The sequence below is a fragment of the Triturus cristatus genome, chromosome 3_2 (assembly GCF_964204655.1).
Source record: "Triturus cristatus chromosome 3_2, aTriCri1.1, whole genome shotgun sequence".
Lineage (NCBI taxonomy): Eukaryota > Metazoa > Chordata > Amphibia > Caudata > Salamandridae > Triturus > Triturus cristatus.
Window position 1 is genome coordinate 236,020,534 of NC_140584.1, and position 22,142 is coordinate 236,042,675.

General features: G+C 43.8%; 1 protein-coding gene across 5 annotated transcripts in view; it reads left to right on the forward strand.

Moving 5' to 3' along the window:
* KYNU (kynureninase) overlaps positions 1-22,142 on the forward strand; it is a 996,465-nt gene that overhangs the window by 406,110 nt on the left and 568,213 nt on the right. For all 5 annotated transcript variants that reach the window (XM_085647553.1, XM_085647551.1, XM_085647555.1 and 2 more), the window contains one exon: positions 9,923-10,005. In XM_085647553.1, the coding sequence (XP_085503679.1) occupies positions 9,923-10,005 (83 nt within the window). The remainder of the gene's footprint in view (positions 1-9,922; positions 10,006-22,142) is intronic.

The window sequence follows — 22,142 nt, forward strand, 5'->3', positions numbered from 1 at the left end:
AAGTGGAATACGTGTGAAGCCTGATCTCCCTACGTAAAGTTACTGAGGCAGCTAATGTGATATAATGTCTGGATTACTTACCAGTAATCCTCCTCACTCTGATTACCTAGTCCTCGTTCAACTACTCATTCTATGCATTTGTGAGATGCTTATGTCTCTGGACAGCCATCCAAATGGCTCTGAGTTCTTCCAATTAGAAGAATGTTTTCTCTCATAAATCTTTTAAACTCTCAGTGCTGCATCTGAAATCCAGAACTCCCCAGCCCTTGCGGCTGGCATCAATTGTTATCACCAAGGCAATGTTGGGCAAAAAGAACTCCCTTCTAAACAAAAGTAACACAGAATGAATGAAGGAGTTCATGCCCAAGAACCCATCTCCCTGAATAATCACAGACCCTAGCAGTGTGAAGAGTGTATTCGATGAGTGCACACAACAAAGAACAGGAGGACAGGAAGTCTTGTTCCTCATTAGTAGCTAAAGGGGCCAGGATTATTTTATTTTCGTTGATTATTTTTTGGGAGGTGCTTCTTAGGGGTGACTGGAGTGATGATTCTCCTCACAAATATATTGAGTGCCTAGTGGGATGAGGAATGGATAAGGAGATAATAAGGCTTAAACAAATCTGAAACAGTTATACTCCTCTGTGGAGGACGGTCATAGCCTTGCTTTTGAGAAAGTCTGTTCCTTTGAAGCATTACCAACAATATCTTGAATTAACTTCCATACAGCTTGTCCCCTTCTGAAATGGCACAGACAAGATCTAAATCAGTGAAATGGAATGCAACTGGCTGGAAATTTTATTGGTTAAGAAATGATGACTGAAGCATCACTTTTTCAGTGTATATTTACCATCGAATACAGTCATAGCCTTGCCCCACTGGAGGTTTCCAAGCTCCAAAAAAGAGACTAAGTCAGAAATAAAAATTTCTGACTGAGCGAAGACACCAAAAGTATCCAACCTGTCAGAAAATGTTCTGGGTCATAAAATTTGAATTTATCCTGCTGTGAGCTTTTCCAGCCAAAACTAACCCACTCAGTGGCACAGCTTGCATTGCCTATTTGATTTAGTAAAGACTTCCTCGGATACAGATGCTGAAGTATTTTGACTTCCTGAAATGAGTTTTATGGTAAAACCTCCAACTGGGTCAAATATGGATGTTATATCTTCCCAGGGCTCGATCGTGTTCAGCTTCAAATAATGCCAAGATTCCGGTCTTCAACAACCATTGACTATAATTGCTTCCTCGCACTTGATTGCACAAGTTTAACATAAAAGTTTTAGATTTCATAACTCCCATACACCTTATTGGATTTTTGTTGAATAAATGCTTGCCAAATTGTCTTTCTCATCTCCAGTGAAAAGGCCCTACTAGGCCCATCAATGTATTATAGTGGTTCAAACCATGCACCAAATATGCAGTTCATCATAGGTGTTGTACTACTTAGTTAACAATCCACCTGGATTGAAATCAATGCCCTTGTTTTCCTGATAAAAGTGGGTTGAGACCTTGTCAAAGGTACTGCAGTAGTGGTGCAACTACTCTATTTCTGTGCAAGCAAGGACTAATCAAAGCCCTGAACGAGGCCCAACCTGTTTGCTCAGCGGTAGATGCACCAGTCCCTTGCAAGGTAGAGAACATATCAGGCGCACAAAAGAGGGAGTCATTTTGTGTTTAGCTCACATACATGGGGGGTGCCATTTCAAATGGTCATGCACACCAAAGATCCAGATACATTTCCGGTTTCCCTTGGTGCACATTGAGCTGCATGTTATCAAAATGCCATTGCTTCTCTTTCAGATAAGAATACATACAATGTGGGCTAAGATGAGCACATACATTTGTACAGAGGAACCTGATGTTAATGAGTTGGAAGTGGTGGTGGTGCATTACCTTGCGATTATGTCAGTATTATTTTATTTTTGCTTATTCCGACACAGTTTTTGGACTTAAAGTTGAGTCTGGAACTACATTTACAAATGATTAAATTGTGGCTAGTCAAAGTGTAATCGAAAATACTTAAGTATTACAGATTGCTCTGAAACACTTTCTGTATTCTGTTTCTCCTTGAAATGATGTCAGTATCATTTTCGTTTTGCTCATTCCGACACAGTTTTTGGACTTAAAGTTGAGTCTGGAACTACATTTACAAATGATTAAATTGTGGTTACTCAAAGTGTCATCGAAAATACTTAAGTAGTACAGGTTGCTCTGAAACACTTTTTGTGTTTTGTTCAACCTGTGTTCTTGATCTCCGTTCCAAATAGATGAGATTTTTACTGACACTATCTAGCATCTAGCAAGCCCTAGCTCTAGCTTGTCTAAGAAAAGGTGGAGTTTAGTAGAAAGAACAGGGAGTACTGGTGGATTGTAAATTATGTTTTTCCTTATTCTAAATATATTTCTATTCTTTTTCGTTGTCCAGCAGAAGTCCGAGCTCCATTTCAGAAATTAATTACTAAAGTAGAAATCTTAACCTAGCAAAGGCGCGGAAAGTATCTGAATGATGGTCTTTGGTGTAAATGTGATTATTACCGCCCAGATCTTTTCCTGATAAAATCAACAGCTTCCTCTAAACCTCGCTCAGCCCCTATTGTAATTCAGTGAGACCTTGCTAGATACAGCTTTCTGGCTTGCCTCACTGAGGGATTGTGACTTTTATTTTCAGACTAAGTCAGAAGGTAAAATCTTTGACCAGGCTGTCGTGCTAAGTGTGTCCAACCCATGTGATCCATCTCTATCAGCCTCAAAGTGTGCCTAGATCCCAGCCTACCACAGCCATAGGCTATCATTGTCGAAGAGCGAATTTTGCTGCTATTTTGCCATAAAACTTTAACACTCATATCTCTGGTTGAGCCTTAATGGATTATTGTCATTTTTGGTGTAAGTTGTTTATTAAAATGTACACTATGTTTCTAATTTGGTTTGGTATTTGATTGTTTAGTCCTTTGACTTTATTACTGTTTTAGTACTTCATAAATAATATACACCTTGCACTAAGTAATGCCTGCCTTCTCTGTTGCATTGTTAATAGGGGACCTATTATAAACAGGGGACATGTTTGGGCCATGGTGCATCTTCAAACAGGTGTGGTGGGCGCAAACAGGGAAAGTTTGCCATATTAGGTTGAATGTGCTGCTCCCAGGGCAACCGGAATCTTGCGCTTCCCTGGGGGCAGCACATTCAACTGAAATACAGAGTGACTGCTTCAAAGCCCCTGCATGTTTCACTGTGCAGGCAGCAAGGCGTTTGTCTGGGTGGTCCATAATAGGGTGCAGAGGGAAATAGATTCCCTCATTTGCAAAGGGCCAGGCCCCTATACAAATGACAGGACAGCCTCTCAATATGATATGTGCACTATCGCTATCTGTATTGCGGAAGGAGCCACGCAAGGGTCTGCCCCCCCTTCTGTAATACCAAAGTGCCCCCAGGGCACACAAAGCGGGCGCAAATGCCTGTTGCACCCCCAGGGCACTTCTGTGATACAGGCCCAGGGAGGTTGACTTTTAAGGTTCCACTCACTACAAAGAATAATCCACTTATTAACAATTTTCAACATTGAATTAATTGATCATTGAGTTACTAAATGGGTAGAAAGATCTAGTGTGCATTTCATTCTTGTCGTACACATCTAGACAATCTGTTTGTAATTCTCCTGTTCCAAACCTGCTGGCAACTTTCCTACTTTCTCTGCAGTTCTACCATCAGTGGCTTAAAGTTGATCCTGCCCAAGGACAAAGTACATTTAGGCATGTTTGAATTTTGCATAATTTTCGTTGACGTGATTACTAGACATTTTGTTCAAAATGAGATGCAGTTACAAGTCAGGCATGTCTGTTATTTACTACTAAAGTGTATGTGTAGATGGATCATCAAGAAAGTTTTAATGCAAAAACACAAATAAACTGCATTGTTACCAACAGCTATTATTGTTCTGTTGTTCCCATGTCTTTGCAGTTATGTGTTACCTGGAATGGTGTGTTGCCACTACATTTTGTCAGTGAAAGTTGTGTCATTTCGTGCAGTGGTTCTATGATGTAGTTATGTACATAGGGCAGACATACTTTCCCTGTCGCCCAGGCCTAATAATAATTAAACAACAAGAAGTTACTGGTGCATGCATGTAGTTAGAGCATGATCCAGATTCTGCAAAGGATGTGCTCTGCACTGGTGTCAGATTGGAAATAAAATACTTGTTTGATCATTTTTACTTGCTTAAATCCCTTGTGGTAAATGTACATGTTATCTTTAATTGTGAATATATAATAGTCTAGGGAAGGATTTACGCCAGCCCTAGTGTTGCAATGTGGTGACATACTCAAATCTTCACTTCAGGATCCTCTGGCTGCAGGCATCTGCTGCCTTAGCTACATTGAAATCAATACAACATTCTGTCTACCCAAGATATGTTTAAGAACAGTTGACTTAGTTGTATCTTTATTCTATAAATACATCAAAATCATTATAAGACACACTTACAAATACCCAGTTGGATGTGGTCAGTCTCCACATTTTAGAAATATATTGTCTCTGGCCTAATTGAGCTTAGGCGTATTCACTGCCCAATAGATTTGAGCATTATTTTTTATTAAAATGCCACAACATCTTTGTTGCTTCTTGCTAGTTAGAGTTTTGTCTGCATTACTCTACTCACACTTCACAATTTTCATTTAAATGCTAAGGTGAGTCTAGGGTCTGGGGAAACAATGTTTGCCCATCACTGATGACTCAAACAATGTCTTTCTATCTAGAAGAACAAAAACTACAAGCAACTTCAAAATATGTTTGCACAGGATACATTTTGAATAACTAAACACTCTAACTACTTCACCCTGCCTTTCACTTGCCCAAACAGGTGTACATGCCAGCCTAGCCATGAAATCACAAAACCTTTCCTGAAAAAATGTTCAATACTGCTGAAATGTTCTAACACACATCTCACATCTTGAATTCTCATGGTTAGAGCCTAGAATCAAATGAAAAATGGGCCAATTCAAGTTTGAGAAAATTGAATTTTCCCGGGGCTACCTGAACCCAAGTAGTACTGGTACTAGTGGTGGACACAGGACATTGGCAAATGATTTCCAGGTATACAGAGGGCCTCATTGAGGGCCAGACCCGGTTTGGAAATACAGCAAACCATCAGTTCGAACAATCTTATGATTAAGATTTGAACTCAAAAACACATAATTTCACCAATTAGCAATGATCATGGAATCACAAGTGACATATGACACAAATTACGTTAGCAATTGCCGCACATGTGACATCAGGTACAACAATAAAATCATCAATGTTTTTGTACATAAAGCAAGATATAAAAGTTGTGTCTAGTTAACATGCTGGCCATCATCTTCTCATGATGTATTTCTTTTGTCCTTGTGGCTCAGCTGTTAACAGTGGTTTCAGTAGCTTTGGAAAATGTATTTATGCATGAATTTCAGTGCTTGCTCTTTGGAGCTTCTGCCAAAGATGATTTTGTGGCCAGAGGATCGGAGGAGATGAAAATAATATGGGGTTTGAGCCACTTGATGAATCATGAAAATATATAGATAATCAGAAATAATAATCCCAGCTGATGGTCACAGATTGAATCAATTTTAAGTGAAACACACCACAAACCCTCAATATACTCAAATATTGCTTGGGTTGAGAAGCGAAGTTGCTATGCTATGGCTCTATTGGAGATGATGGCAGAAGGGAAAATTGGAAAGGGTAGGTTTGCAAAGAGAAAAGCAATAAATGCTCAAAAAAGGCTCCATGGCTCTGCATTGATCTTTGACTTAAAATGTTCTCAATTTTTCCTGATTATCTTACAATTGCTTATTTGTCAACAGCCTCTCCTTAGAAATAGGTCTCAATGTTTAATTTCATTGTCATTAAGTGCAAAGAAATGACGAATGCTTCAGCAAAAATAATAGTGACTTAAAAAACAGAGAACTCTGAAAAATTAGATGAAACTAAATTTTTCCTAAAAAATGTCTTTATGTGGGTTGTATTTGTATTAATGCACTAATGCAGGTCAGTTAAAGTATAAGTCAGTGAAGGAAATATTAATCACTTTGGTGTGTTGTTTCCAATTAGTACTAAAAAGTTTAGTAGGGTAGGTTTTGTCCATTGGTAAGGCGTAATCAGTTGTAGTTAAAGTGTTCCTAGGCAAAGTGTTTTTTCAAGTCTAATTACATGGGGTTTTATAGGGCATTTAAACCAAATAGTTTTAAATTCATGTAAGCAATTATGTTACTGGTTGAGTAAAGAGAAACCCTACTCAAGCAGCAGCCGCAATTCCTGTCACAAGGAACCCCAAATAAACCTGTGCATAGACGTATGGTGGTTAGGCACAAAAGCATCACTGGAACCCCAAATGAACCTGTGCATAGACGTCTGGTGGTTAGGCACAAAAGCAGTCAGGCTTAACTTAGAAGCAATGGTTCAAGTATTAATGCAGCACTTCACTCAGTAATCACATAAAAACACAACACAAGAAAATCCCACACCAATTTAAAAAAATAGAGACAAAAATAACACAAATTCAATCAGTAAAAGCAGAGATTTCAAATTTTAAAGATTTAAGGGAAAATAGTGCCTAAAAGCACAAAGCGCCAATGGTGGTTACCTAGTCACGCCAAACAGGGACGAAGTCACAAGCTCAGGCCAGCCATGATAGATTCAAGAACTAAGGGTCCAATTACGAGACGGTGGGACCGCCACCGACAGCCCGCCTGTGGCGGTCCCACCGCCATCGTAACAATGCTTTCCGCCCATCACATTTGGATGGCGGGCGAATGGGTGGCAGTCAGAGAGACCGATCGCCACGGATCTGATGGGCTCAAGGAGCCTGTCGCACCCTCGGAGGGTATGATGTCCCTTTCCGCCAGCCTTTTCATGGCGATTTACCTGCCATGAAAATGCTGGTGGAAGGGGTAATTGGGTGCCCGTAGCAGGCCCCCTTGCCCCGTGGCCCTAAGCTGTGGGTTTTAGGGGGCACTTATGTTGCCCCCTACATATCCCTGTACCATGTGGCGGGCCACGTAGTGAAGGGTTATGTAAAGTGTGCCCATTTTGCATTGTGGTGTGTGCTGCAGCCAGCAGCACCCTCTGCAATGGTAAACATAGGCATTGTGATCGTTGTGACCGGTAGAGGCATCCTACTGCCTCTTTTGGGACCGCTGACAGCCTTTTGGGCAGTCCTGTTTATGATAGGGTGCGTCTGCCCACTATTATAATCAGCCCCTGGCAGACACAGCCACCATTGTAGAGATTGGATGTCCCTCCGAGGGTCTGATGGGCTCCATGAGCCCTTCTGATCCGTGGCGGTCTGTCTCTCTGACCGTCACCCATCAGCCCCCCATCTTAATGTGGCTGGCAGAAAACATTGTTACGATGGCAGTGGGACCGCCACCCACGGGCTGTTATTGGCGGACCCATCGCAATCAGGCCCAAAGTATCTTAAATCGTGGAGCAATGCGAGATCCCTTGTTGAGGATGCATCACACAGCAGTAGTTCTGAGAAAGCTGCATGGCTGCAATGCAAAGTCCTGCATTTACATTGAGGATGCCGTTGATGGCGGGCTTGTGGTGCAAAGTCCCGCATTGACGATGCGTCTGGCAGCAGCGGTTCAAAAGAAGCTACAGGACTGCGATGCTATGTCCTGCACATTTTCGAGGATACCTTTGATGAAGGACTTGTGTTGCGAAGGCCGCATCGAGGATGTTTTGCACAGCTGTGGTTTCAAGGAAGCCGCATGCTGCAAAGTGAGGTGCTGCATAGGGAATGTGTGGTTCAGGGGAGGATCAGATACAGCCGCATTTGAATGTGTTTAGCTGTGTCTGTTCTGCTCACAGATCCATAGCTGGGCTTACAGAGCTTCTTCAGGCCCATTAACCAGGCTCCAGGACTGATTGTCACCACTTGAGGGGTAGGACACACAGCAGAAAGAGTCTAGGTGCTGGGTTCGAATTGGTTGAAACACTTCTTTTCTTGAGTCTGATCAGGAAGCCAGCATTCTAGCCCTTGGTGCACCCTGGTGGTCCTGGGTTCAAGATGCAGGTCCAGCCCTTTTCACTGAGGTAGAGAGGCAAAAGTGTTGTAGTTCTTGCAGAGCAGCACAGCAGTCTTCCTGAGTCTTTCACAGGCCCATATTTGTACTGAAGAGTTGGGTCTGAGAGTCCAATATTTATAGCTAGTGCCCACTTTTAATTTGGAGACGGATCTAAAGGTTTCCACTCCCGAGGTGTTTGGATTTTCCTCCCTCCCTACCCTGGCCCCAGCATGTGTTCGGTCACAAAAACTAGTGTCAAACCCTTTGTGGGAGTGCTAGGGCAGAGATTTGTGATGTGCAGTGTGGTAGATGACATTTCCCCCCTCATCAAGACAGAGATGGCCCCTTTGTCTCTCTGTCTGGGAAAATTACAAAAAAAACAATTGCCAGCTACCCCTAGTCATGTAATCCAATATACAGGCTGCAGGCACCAAATGGTTGGGACAAAAAAATGCCAACTTTCTAAAAGTAATTGATGGACAGAATGCAGAACAATGTCATATACTCACCCCATTACAGAGATCTGGGCCTAAATCCATAGTTTTTTTGCTCACCATGCCATTCCAGTTTGGACCCAGCCATGTGCAAATCAGTCTTGACCCTGCACCCAATGGGAACAGTCCAGCCAGAACTGCCAAGCCAGGCCCTTTCCTGGACTGGAAATAAGCATCCTAGGACCGGTTTTGGGCTTTCAGCCCTCATCAGCCAGGATAGCTTAACTCCAGTGGCATGGAGAGCACGGGACCCACGTTTGGGCATACCCATCCCACTCGGGGTGACAAATGCAAAAAGAGCAATTGATGGACAGAATACAGAACAATGTCATACACTCACCCCGGTACAGAGATCTGGGCCTAAATCCACCGGTTTTCTTCTCACCATGCTTGGCATTTCGGGCTTGACTATTCCCATGAGGCACAGGGTTAAGACTGATCTGCATATGGCCAGGTCTAAACTGGGATGGCACGGTGAGCAAAAGAATGATGGATTTAACCCAGATCTTTTGACTGGGGGTGAATGTATTGATTTGTTCTGCATTCCGTCCATCAATTGTGTGTCTTTCGCTTTCTCGCACTAAGCATGCAGGGTATGTTCAGACGTGTGTCCTGGGCTCACTGTGTCACTGGATTCAAGCTATCCTGGCTGATGAGGGGTGAATCCACGAAACCGGTCCTAGGATGCGTGTTTCCAGTCCAGGGAGGACCTGGCTTGGCAGTTCAGGCTGGACTGTTCCCATGAGCCACAGGATGAAGGCTGATTTGAATATGGCCAGGTCTAAACTGGGGTGGCATGGCTAGCAGTTGTAAAGTACGCAGAGTACTAAGGCCAGCAAAAACATAATGGTTAAAGGCAAAAGGTTGGGGAAAAATCATACCAAGAATGTCAGGTCCAACAATTCTTACCAGTTTTCAACAGTTATTAATGGTAAAATATGCTGACTAAAGTAAACATCATATTGTTGACTATATGTAAATGTGATGAAAAATAGTATTATCTTGCAGGAAATTTTCGAACAAACTATAGTTTCATGTTTTCTTATTTAATAGTTTTTTTAGAAGTATATAACTTCTGTGTTTTTCAGCTCCTTTTTGGCTTTATAAACGTGCAACTAAATTTTAGACGTTATTGTTGGGGATGGTTTATCAAATTTCTTTTTTACATGATCCAGGAGTACACAAATTAGATAGAAATATATAAAGTAGATTTAATGTATGCATGACTCTCTCCAATATTTATAACACAATGTACCTTGCAAATGTTTGCGAACACATTTTTAGGGCACTAACTAGTTCATTCCCAGTGACTGACTTCTTTTCATTTTTAAATGCAGTTTATTTATGAATCATACATTCTAATTGGAGAATTTGGTATAATTACAGGGGAGTTCATGGGCATTTCCATGGCAAGCGACCATGGGCTTTGGCAGATGAATGTATTGGTGAACTTATGGCTGATCTTGTGGGTAAGCATTTTCATGTTTATTTTGAAAATAAATTAACTTTTGATGATGTCACTGAGTACAGTATGATAACAGCATGCAAAAAATAAAATGTCAAGTGAGTTACATTGAAACAATTAATATGTAACAGCATCATTAGTAGGATTGGTGAGATTTTAAAAAAATCCCTACAATTGCTTCAGATACCTAAATGCTGAATTGTATATTTAGGATAATACTTTCAGAAATGCAAAGGGATAGCTATGCATGTGTTACCCATTTAAAGCTATGTCAGTGGTTGAGTTTTCACTGCACAAGATACTATTAAATTTAGAAGAACAAGGGGAGTGTTAGAACGGCTGGAAATGGCTGCATTTCAATGCTGCTCCTCAGCTGCTTTCTTCAGTCCAAATTCTAGTGAACATACCCCGTTGCTGTTGGTTATGATGCTAAGGAATACCATTATGAGGAAGGTTAGGTGAAGAACTTTAATGCCTATCAAGAACGGATGCCACCTAGTTGTGGGGAACATGAGGTGGACGCTATTCCTCATTTACCCCCTCTAACCCACCATGGAGGTTGTGAATGGCTGAGATGCAATAAACTCAGATCATGCACAAAATTAGCTAACTTAGTTTTAGTGGAGTTAACTAAAAAGTATTGAGATGTTCTAGAACTCAAGTGTTGCAGCATCAGTTCAAGGCATCATGGCCTGTGGGCACATTTATAACATATTAGGCAATAGAAGGATCAGACTGAGACTGATCTTTAGAGCAAGTCCTTGTTATGTAATGGCATTTCCGGTGTCTGGGTAACTTTCTTCATTACTAGTGAATGGGAAAAGACAGATTGACAAGACTACCAGTGAAGATTGTGTAGCATTGGTAGAACCACCATGTTTGATCTGATAGATGAAGAATGGGTGCTTCAAAGTGAATAGTTATGTTTTCTGGTAAAGTGTACATTTCTTGAGTAGTGATTAAAAATTGAAGGATCCTCATCAGAAGATTAAATGAAATTGGATCTGTTCCTTCCACAAGGTTAGACACCAAAGTGTCAGTCTGCCACCCTCCAAATCAGAGACCAAGAAACGATATGCGGAGTCACTTACATGACACTGCTCGCCAATATCATTCAATCACAAGACATCACAGTCATCTGCTAATGCTGATGGCACTCAACTCATCCTTTTCCTGACAAACAAGGCAACCACCAACAGAACCAACGTCACCAACTGCAAGACCATAGTAGCAAACTGGATGCAAACCAACTGGCTGGAGCTCAACTCCAATTAGATGAAAGTACCTGCTGTTCGCTAAAGCTACGACCAACTCCCACAACCACAGATCATGCAAGAAATCTAGGGGTCATCCTAGATGACAAGCTCAACATGACAGCTCAAGTCAATGTAGTGTGTACTTCCTCTTTTCACTTTCTACACATGCTGCGAAAGATCTTCAAATGGTTGCCTCAGAACACTAGCTGGACTGTCACACAAGCACTCATCACCAGCAGGCTGGAATACGGCAATTCAATGTATGTGGAAATCACCAAACAACTCCTTTGTGTCCAATCCAACACATGACCATAATACTCACCAACAAGCCGCATACACTTTCACCAACCTACCAGACACCTACACTCTGCCTCACTCTCACACACACTCGCAGCATCCTTAAAAGCAAAAGAGAAGTCACTCATTCTCCTACATGGCACTTAAGACATGAAACAACCTTTCTGAACATATCAGAGCCTCCTCCAAACTTCCTGAATTCTGCAAGAATGCAAAAACTTTTAACTGTTATTGACATACTTACTGAAAATGTTTTAAACTTGATAAAATCCCCCTTAATACTGTACATAGCGCACAAGGATGCAGCCAGTAATTAGCCCTAGCAGACATAAGGCATATCATAATTCTGTGCAAGAAGCAGGATTCTGCAAAGAAATCATTGCTATCACATCCAAGTGCATGTAAAAATCATGTCCATTTCCTATTGAGTTACTCATACTAGCCTAGTTGTGGAACTGAGCCCTTTAATACTCACTGGCTGGATACAAATGCAAACCTATAATCCTAGTAATTGCAATTATGGGTCTTGTAAATTGTGTTCTAAAGTCTAAAAACAGTCTGACCATCACATTAATAGCGAAAACCAATCCATTCATTTGCATTCTTAATGTTAGGATCGTTTCAGGCGGAAACTAAACCTCTCTAGCCACAAAGGTGACACAAAAAGCTGCACAATGGGGCATATTATCAAGCCAGGCGATAAAATTATCGCCGCTTTTGCGGCAGAAAACTGCCGCTAAAAACGGCGATAATGAGCTTGATAATATGCTGTATGGAATTCCAACTGAAGCCCATGTTAGATGTCCTTCACATCTAACATGGGCTTCATTTGGAATTCCATAGAGCAAATTATCAAGCCCATTATCGCCGTTTTAGCGGCAGTTTTCTGCCGCTAAAGCGGCGATAATTTTATCGCCTGGCTTGATAATATGCCCCAATATTTGTTTATGTGGAGAAATATTTCTCACACACCTCAACTGCAGAATTCAAACACACATCTCACTAGCCAGAGATGGCCCAGTCCAATAAGTCTATTTACTCTGCACTTGTTATTTGACTCCTCCCAGTGCCAGCCTAGTGACCTGCAAAGTAGTCAGATCAGACCAATGTTAATAGGATCTGTCATTGAACACAATATTAGAAATCATGTGGGAACTGACATCTATTTGGTAAATTTCAGACCATAGGCGAGGAAAGAAAGAAATCCAAGGAATTGAAAACCAAAGGTTTCTTTGGCAACACATAAGCCGATGGGTGACCTCTTACTCAAGCACCCCCCGCCCGCTCTGGACACTTCCTGTGTATTGTAACAAGAATTCAAGATAATAAAACATGCAACATACTGTATCTCTTGAGCAATTCTGTCCTAAGCAACAACTGTATATTAATTTAATCTCCACTATGTAATGGCATGATAGATATATTATTATTGGAGGATATGTAGCTGCTACTTGTACGACTCTTGAGATCCTTTGAAGCTCTACATACCAAGGTAGTGGTGTAAAATGCTGCACTAGTACAGCATGAAGAACTCCACCAATGGATCCTTCCACACTGGGGTTAACACTGGAAACAATTATAGGAGAGACGGAATATATATTTAAAAAAGCAACCGTTCTCATCCACAGTAAATAACAAGGGTTGAAAAGACTGAACAATGAGGAAAATATGTCTTAATTGTTCAGTATGCATTTGGCAGAGTCTTCAAGTTTGGAGCACTGAAGATTAGAAAGCCATTTGCATTCTTTAACCAAGCTTGTCCAAAAATTGCTGATTATGCATGGACAAATAAGCACTAGGACTGGCAGAACATTAACAGTCATTTGGCACGTTGTGCTCTTATGAATGTTAATTAGGCAGTTTAAAGTTTTTTGTGCACTTTGACACTCTTTTCTAATAGGATTTGGGGCAAACAGACGGGCGCTTGTGTATGTTGAGATGCCTCAGGGATTATATGAATACATGGCTTACTTGGAGTATAACAGGATGAAGTATAAGGGAAGTTAAGATGTAGTGTGGCAGAGTAGAACCGTGATATGGAGCTTGAAGATGGGATTGACCATGAACATTAATACAGGCCCTGGAGGAGAGAAGATGATTGATATTTTGAATGACATTTTATGATTACAAGCTGAATGTAATGTTTATGTTCTCATATGTGAAGTTTTTCTTTGTTGTTACTCGTTCGATACACCCTATCAGGTGTTTACTGGTTGCTTAAGACTGCAAAGCAAGTTAATATGCATCAATGCTGCACAATTCAATATATTTCGAACTTGGCATGCTTGCAGTTTTTCTTGCTTATTTTCAATCTCCTTTATTTTTCACTTCTTTTTGAGTTCCTTCCAGACAGCTTTAGCTGTCAAGGCTACTTAATGCTTCTAATATTTAAAGAATAAAAAAGCATCTATACACAGTAGTACAGAAACAATGGGCAATAGGTCATCCCTTTTTAGCCATTGGGTCCGATGTATTTTAATAATTTGCCATTGCTTGGATAGGCTAGTTACCAAGCTCATGGCACTTGAACGAAAATGATATTGTGGTCTCATTGGGTGTTGGAGATCGGACTTGAAGAAATAGTCTTACACACCAATGTTCCCTCTTCTCTTGATGCTCTTACTTTTTCCCCGACTCCTCAAAGTTCCTTGCTCCCCGAGCCCCCCTCTCTCTCACTTTCTCTTAAATTCATGTTTTCCCTCTGCTTCTGCCTTCTTCACTTTCACTCTACCTGTGTTCCCTCCTGCTCCTCACCTTCCTCCTGTGTATTCTCACTTTTCCTCCCTGCCTTCCTTACTCATGGCTCTCTATTTCATGAAGTGTAGTCCTGCACCCACGTTGAAAGCAACAGAAAGTATTTGTGTTTGCCTCCAGGGAACTCTTATGACACCGTATGTTACTGAACCCTGCATCACAAATTATTTGTTTCTGACTACAGCGACCTCTGGTTATGCATAAAGTACTTCAGCCTGTTTCAGAAAAGATTTATCTCTGACTCTAGGGACCGCTAGTAATTACAAACAGTACTGCAACCTGCTTCAGAAAATATTTGTCTTTGGCTCCATGTACATCTAGTCAAACCAGGGTCTGCTCACTAAAGCTGAAAGGAGATGTGTTATACTCCAGGGACCACTTGTAACAACCTATGGTACTGCAGCCTGCTACAGAAAGATTTTTGGGCTGACTTCTGGGACCTCAATTAAGGACTTGATACACTGCTTCCTGCTTTAGAATAGACTTGTGTATGACTCCCAACATTTCTAGCAATCACCTCAGGTACTATAGCAGATAGCAAGGGCTTATGCCTTATTGGCTGGACCTTTAAAAAGACAAAGTAAGAAAGTAATGAATTCAACTTTTCACAAAACAAGGGGCATGCATATAACACATTTGGCAGAGGTATTTGTGTATTTTGTTTTTCTTTAAATCTTATATTTTACAAAAAAAAACATTTAGTTGGACTGACCAACAACAAGAAAGCAAGTACTACCTTGCATTTCTTGTTTCGTATATACATACCACCTGTATTACCTATTGACGGTCACCAGTAGCTAGTTATAGTTAGGATCTGGTTGCCGTACAAAGAGGTAATTTTCAGGTGCCTATATCTTTTTTGGCCCCGCTTGATGAATCTCCATGAGAGTTTCCCAAAAGATATGCCCGGTACTGCAGATGGAGTCTGGAAAGGTTTGGGGTGTTTTGTGTAGCAGGGGTCGATAAAAAAGGGGAGTACCACAATGTGTTTTTCCCTTATTAACTCTCATAGGACCTTTTGAACAAGCCTATAGCCTATAGGGACCTCCCTGGGGCATAATTTCAATTGAATGCAGGTGGCCCTTGCGTCCCCCGGCCTCCAGGGACCAACTCATCACTGGGACAAATTGAAAGAAAGGAGGGGGCTGAGCAGAAACAGAGCACAATTACTTTGACAGATAGGGAGTTGCACGTTTAGCAGCTCCCTCTCTGTCAAAGCAATGCCGGCTCCCCTTGAGGCTCCCCAGTGGCTCCCAATACTTCAAAGTGGGTGCCCTGGGTGGGACCAGGGCACCCAAAAGAGTGTCTGGGCCCCGGACATGTGATCCGCGGGCCAAACTCGACCAGTGGAGGGGGGCCGCATGTCCCCCCTCCATTTAAGTTTTTATAATTTTTATGAAAAGGCCAGGCCCAGGGGGATTCAGCCCGGGAGGGGCTGCTCAGCATCCCTCCCTTTAATTACAAAAAAGAAAGAAAAAAGCCTGGGCCCAAGGGGATGGGATCCCCGGGCTGAAATTGGCCTGGGGATGGGGCCCCACAGCCCCCTGCCCTAATAAATATATATTTCTTTTTAAATGGATCGGCAAGTAGCCGGGGGACCCACCCCCTTTCTCCACCACTCTACAAATGCACCACCTGGTGTACTACTGGTTGGGGAATGAAGTCCCCTTTGCTTCTGAGGCTACTTGGGGACCAACAAGCCCTCCTGTTGCCTCCAGTAAGTGCCACAGAGCGGGATTGCTGAGAGGCCTTAGGAGACCACGCCCCTTTTCTCCACCATTCTGTAAACGTACCACCTGGCACACTGCTGGTTGGGGGAAGAAGTCACCTTGTATGATGAGGGTCCTTAAGGGCCAACAAGCCCCCCGGTTACCTCCAGTAAGTCCCACAGAGCCTGACTCATGAGAGGAATTCGGAGGCCTGCCCCTTTCTCCACCACTCCTCAAACATGCCTCCTGGCACACTACTGGTTGGAGGATGAAGAGCCCTTTGGATGCTGAGGGTCCCTGTGGTCCAAGAATCCCTCCTGTCACCTCCAGAAAGTCCCACACAGCAGGATTGCTGAGAGCCGGTCGAACACCCCGTCTCCTTTCTCCACCCCTCTGCAAACAAAACTACTAGTTAGAAAACATAGAAATTAACTTAAAAAAACAAAGGTTACATTAACTTTATAGTTAGGTAATTGAATTTGAAAAACTATAGAGATTCACTCAAAAAACCAAAGGTTACATGGTCGTTATAGTTAGAAAATAGAATTTAAAAAATCTTTGAAATTCACTGAAAAAACAAAAGTTGCATGGACGTTGTAGTTAGACTCAGATTTCACTTGTACAAAACAAGTGACATTCAGCAGTTATAGTTACCTGAGCTATAATTATAACTTAATCCCCCACAATGCACTAATTATGACCTCAGATATTACATCACTCATGACAAGGTCAGTGACATCACTGATGACATCATCCACATAACCAGTCACACCCCATACAACCTCTCATATGCCCACTCCCACACAACCACTCGCATACCCATACACAGACCCATACCATTATTCACATACCCTCTCACTCCTCCATAGAGGCTCTCACACACCCACTCACTCACTCGTACAGACACTCACACAACCGTTCACTCATTCATACAACCATTCATACAACCAGTCACTCACCTCTACAGCCACTCACACAGCCAAACACAATCACCCATACAGCTAATCACACACCCACTTATTTACCAACATGCTCACTCATGCACCATACAGGCTCTCAACAGAGGCACTCACTCACCCATATAAGCACTCACACACTTACTCACTTGCCCACACAACCACTTACATACCCATTCACACATCCATAAATGCACTCACACAGCCATTCACACAGTCTCCAATACACCCACTCAAAGAGCTGCTCACTCACCCATAAAGCCATTTACACACAGCATTACTCATATACCCATTCAGACACCCACCCACTCACCCATACAGTCACTGTACACCCACTTGCCCACCCATAGAACAATTCACACTGCCACTCACCTACCCATACAGCCACTGACACACCTACTGGTGGAGGAGTGTGGCTCAATGGTTAGAGCGGCAGACCCTGAAGCAGAGTTCTGGCCAGGGACCAGGGTTCAATTCCCGCCTCGACGGGGCTCGGGCTCAATTTCCTCGGACCTGTCTATTCTCGCCTCGGTGCCTCTTCTAATCATGGGCCCCACGCTGCAACTCTGGGCAATAGCTTGCTTAGCCTCCACACCGGCTCCAACAGCGCTAAGGATGCCTGGCTTCACCCTGGGGGTGCCCAGGAGTGGACACTTCATAGGGAAAGCCAGGAGGGATTCCACAGCGGTATGAGTATCAGCGCCGGGAAACCGCAAAAGGCGACACCGCAAGGTTGCCGTCTGGTGACAGTGCGCTCTATAAGTACCTTGACATTTACATTTACATTTACTCACTCACCAGCATTTCCAGCAGCTCCCTGTGTGTAATTGCAATGCCGGCTCCCGCAGGAGGCAGGGAGTCGGCTGGGACTGTGGGGGCCTTGAGGGTCTCCCCACGGTGCCATGGCATACTAGGTACCCTGGGTAGACTCCAGGGCACCCAGGGAAACTTGGCCAGGCCCCCATGGGATGAGGTCCCTGGGGATGAAATCGACCTAGGGAGTGGGGCTGAGCAGCACCCTCCCCTCATGTTTTTGACTGGGCCCCAGGAGATAGGTCACTGAGGCCAAAATCAGACCAGGAAGAAGTTCCATCCTCTGGAGGATAAGATCTGTCTCCTCTTTGAGCATGGAGACAACAGAATCAACTGGAGCCATACAGCATCAATACACAGGGTACCAGACGCCCTGCACCAAACATGATCAACACGCGTCCAATCTGGATTCCAACTGCACCACAACTGAGCAGCTGTTGAGGGATGTCAGTATCACTGAGATCCCTTACATGAGTGGCCCAGCTTACTTGATTTTGCCCCTGCCAGCTGTTTGTCTCTAACTGCGAGGATCACCTTTGTGCATCCAGCCCAGCTGACTTATCCACTCTGCATCCAAGCCGCCTCGCTTGGGTACCGAAGAACTGGCTTTGCCCACTTGCTTCAAGGACCATTGCAACCCAAGCCCCCATTTGGGAGCTTTTGGACATGTCCCCAAATCTCCCTGTGCAGAATGTTTACAGGTGGCCCTCCTTCTCTGAAGCCCACAGCTACCAACCTCACCAGCACCCTGTTCGCGGCTCAATCCAGGCAAATCCTGTAGAAATGATGGTAGTACTTTGGACCTCAGCCCACTACAATTCGAAACACAGAAGGTGAACACCTGAACCCGACTCTAGCTACTTTAATGCAAACATATCTTTTCTTCCCATGGGATTGCATTGTGTGTAAAGGCGCACACCAAAAAGATTACTTACGTGTACAAATTACTAAGAAAAATACTATTTACATTTAAACAAAATTCTGGTTCCTATGACCTCACATATTACATCACTCATTACATGGCTAGCGACATCACTAATGACATCACTGATATCAGGACTATCTTTAATGGGGAGAGGGACATGCAACCCTTCTGCCCGTTTCAATTTTGGCCCTGGGGTCCACGTCCCCATGGTCAGGTACTTTTTGTGGGGATAGAGGTGTGTGTCCCCCTTTCTCGCAGATTTTCACCCCAGGGACCCCTCTCCTGGGGCCTGGGGCCTTTTTTAGGGGAGGGGATAGATGGCCCCATTCCCCGGGCCATTTACGTGCCCCAAGGACCTCCTCTCTCTGTGCCTGGTCATATTTTAAAGGTGGAGGGGGCCCATTTTATCCCCAGGGATATCATTCCCCAGGGCCTCACCAATATCCAAAGTGGTCCCCTCCCGGGCTCATTTTTCCCCCATCACCTGGGTTAAGACAACAAAGGGTGCATGCCCTGGTGCCCACTCAGGGCACCCACTACACTATTGTTGGGGGCCACGAGGGAGCCCAGAGGTCCCCGCAGCCCCAGCCAGCTCACCACCTCCTGTGTGAGCCGGCATTGCTCCCTCCCGCAGGGAGCAGATAAAAATGCTGCTCCCTGCAGGAAGAGCAATTTTTTTATCTTCTTCCCTGCCCGCTTCAGTAAAAAGTCTTCTCCCAGCAGGCAGGAGCATTTTTCATGCTCCTGTCCATTGGCCTGGCGGTGGCAATCTGCCCGCCATTGTAAGGTGAATTACCCACCGCCATATTAAGATGGATGTGGGTATCGTGGTGGACAGAAAGTCCATCCGACGCTTTTTCATCGGTCGGCAATCATTACCATTGGCAGCCGGGCGGAGCTGGGGCACATATATGGTGGCGGTGCCTAGCAGGCACTGCCATTCATAATATGATATTGAGTTTTTAAGGTCTTTCTATGGTAATGCCGCCATGGAAGGGCTGGTGGGGACTGGCTTAGGGGGCCCCTTGCGGGCCCACGGGGGGTGGGGGATGCACTTGGGGGTGGCAGGCACTGCGCGGTTATACACACAAACAAGAACTGGGGGTCTAGTAATAGACAGCACAGAAGAAAGAGAAGGAAGTTGGTGCTAGGATCAATCCCAAACAGTCCTAGAGCAGAGCATGGATTACCATCAATCTCACTCGTAGGATGGAGCATGGAATTGGAACATACTAGCTCTCTTGATCGTTCATATCATTTTGGTCATCCAACTTATAACGGAGGTATGTCACTGGAACATCGAGACTGCCTCACTAGTTAGAAGCTCTATTGCTCATTTGGGCTGATTGATATTGACCACACAAGAAAGTCAAGAGATTGTGATGTCCAGGATGAATAATCCTGCATTGTGCAGTGCGAAGAAAACAGTGAAAACTAAAAAAGGTTGTGTAGAGGGAAAAATCTTGAATATTCCATTCACTCCGCACACCTTGACTAAAAAAGAGTAACAAAATTATAGCAGTACTTCATAGTGACTGCTATATGTAGGTCGACATGTTTCAACCATCCGGGTATACTACCCACGGCTTTCTTCAGGACCTGTATCTATCTAAAACATGCTACTGCAATCAATTAACACACTGCCAATAGTGAAGCGTGACCACACAAATCCAAGAAATGTGAATAATAAACAAGGTTGGAATTCATACAACCTCAGTAGATCCTAATCCTCTGGATCACAGGGTGCAAACATCACCCAACGTGATCTGGGATTGCACCTCACCTACCCTGGAACCTGTCTCAGGTGAAGAAGGCCCCGCTCTGTCCGTCCTTGCCCCAAGTCTATCTGAGCAGGGTGGGAGGCTGCGCGGTGCCTGCAACGTTGTGCATAGACATGCACAACATGGCATTTAACCATTGCGGTGGGTGCTGCAACCAGCAGCACCTGCTGCAATATTAAATTGCCAGATGCGACTGCCACTGTGGTGGTGGCATCATGATTTGGGTGGCGGGACCGCCGCATGGCAGGCAGGTGGTCCCGTTACCGCTAGGGTGGTGGGCGGACTGAAGTCCGCCCACCCGCCATCCTAAAGGGCCCCTTAGTGTTTGCTCCTGCTTGGCTGGAGCTCTGAAATTGCTCCCCCCGAGCGAAAGCAAACACAGGTGTAAGAAAGTCATTCTTTTTGCCCTGATCATCCACATATTTTGATTGATACTGGTGGTTACTGACTCTGAATGTGCCCTGCTAGCCAGGCCCAGGGCCAGTGCTCTCTTTAAAAGGTTTATGGTAACTGGTGTAGTTGCAATTGGTTCACACAACCTGTCTGTAAGTCTCTAGTATATTTTAGGGTATTTAGGTTTATAGACCCCAGTGGACTGCTTTGAGAGAAAAAGCACCAAAAAAAGTGACTAAGTCAGAAGGTAAAAACTTGACTTGGACTAACGACTTATCTTATCTGACCCCGCACTCCATTGCAGTTGGCCTAAAACTTTGACTTTATACGGGTCAGGCGTGACCAGATAGCTCTAGTTGGTTCTTCCCATCTTTAGGCGCAAGAAAGTACGTTTTTTAATTTTAACTTTAAAAATTCATAGCTCCGGTTCTCTTTATTGGATTTTTGTTATGTTGGTGTAATTCTAAAGAAAAATGTATTCTCTAGTATTATAGATTGGTGTTGGATTTTTTATTCTATCGTCTATTTTACTTATTTACTGTTTTGGTGATATGAAATGCTTTACACATCTGTCTACTAAGTTAAGCCTGACTGCTCGTCAGCCAGGCTACCAAGGGTTGAGGAAGGATTAATTTATTGAGACTTGACTGGACCTTATTTGTAATTGTGGTGTTATTACGAGCTGTACTTACCTACCTGCACCTACTAATAATCACCTTCCAACAACAGGATTCCCTAACCCTGCCAGTGTGGGCAGGGAAACTGCAATTTCCCGGGGTGGGCACCCCGGGACATAGCTGGAGCTGGCCCTGGGGGATAGAGTCCCCAGGACCATTGTGGGCTCCAGGAGGGAGGCAACACGGCCCCCCTCCCTTTTGAGTTTGTGGCCAGGACCTGCGGGCCCCGGGGGCCAAAATAGGCCTGAGCAGGGAGGCTGTGTGCCCCTCCTACCATTTTCAACAACCACCGGGCCCCAGGAGATAGGGTCCCGGGGGCTGAATTCGAATTCAAATATACTAAGTTCGGGGGTTCTCATGGAAAAACTCCCTCCCCAGATTGGCATAGTGCATAACTACCTCTTATGGAACAATCTTGAAACACATGAAGGAGCTTGGAGATGTAGCTACTCAGGAAAAGATTATAACATCTATACCCGCTCTCTCAGAATCTTGAACACCCTCATCAGAAAAGCTAAACCATAGAGCTTCTCCCATAAAATGCACTACTTGTGAACTCACTTTTCTGATGAAAACAAAG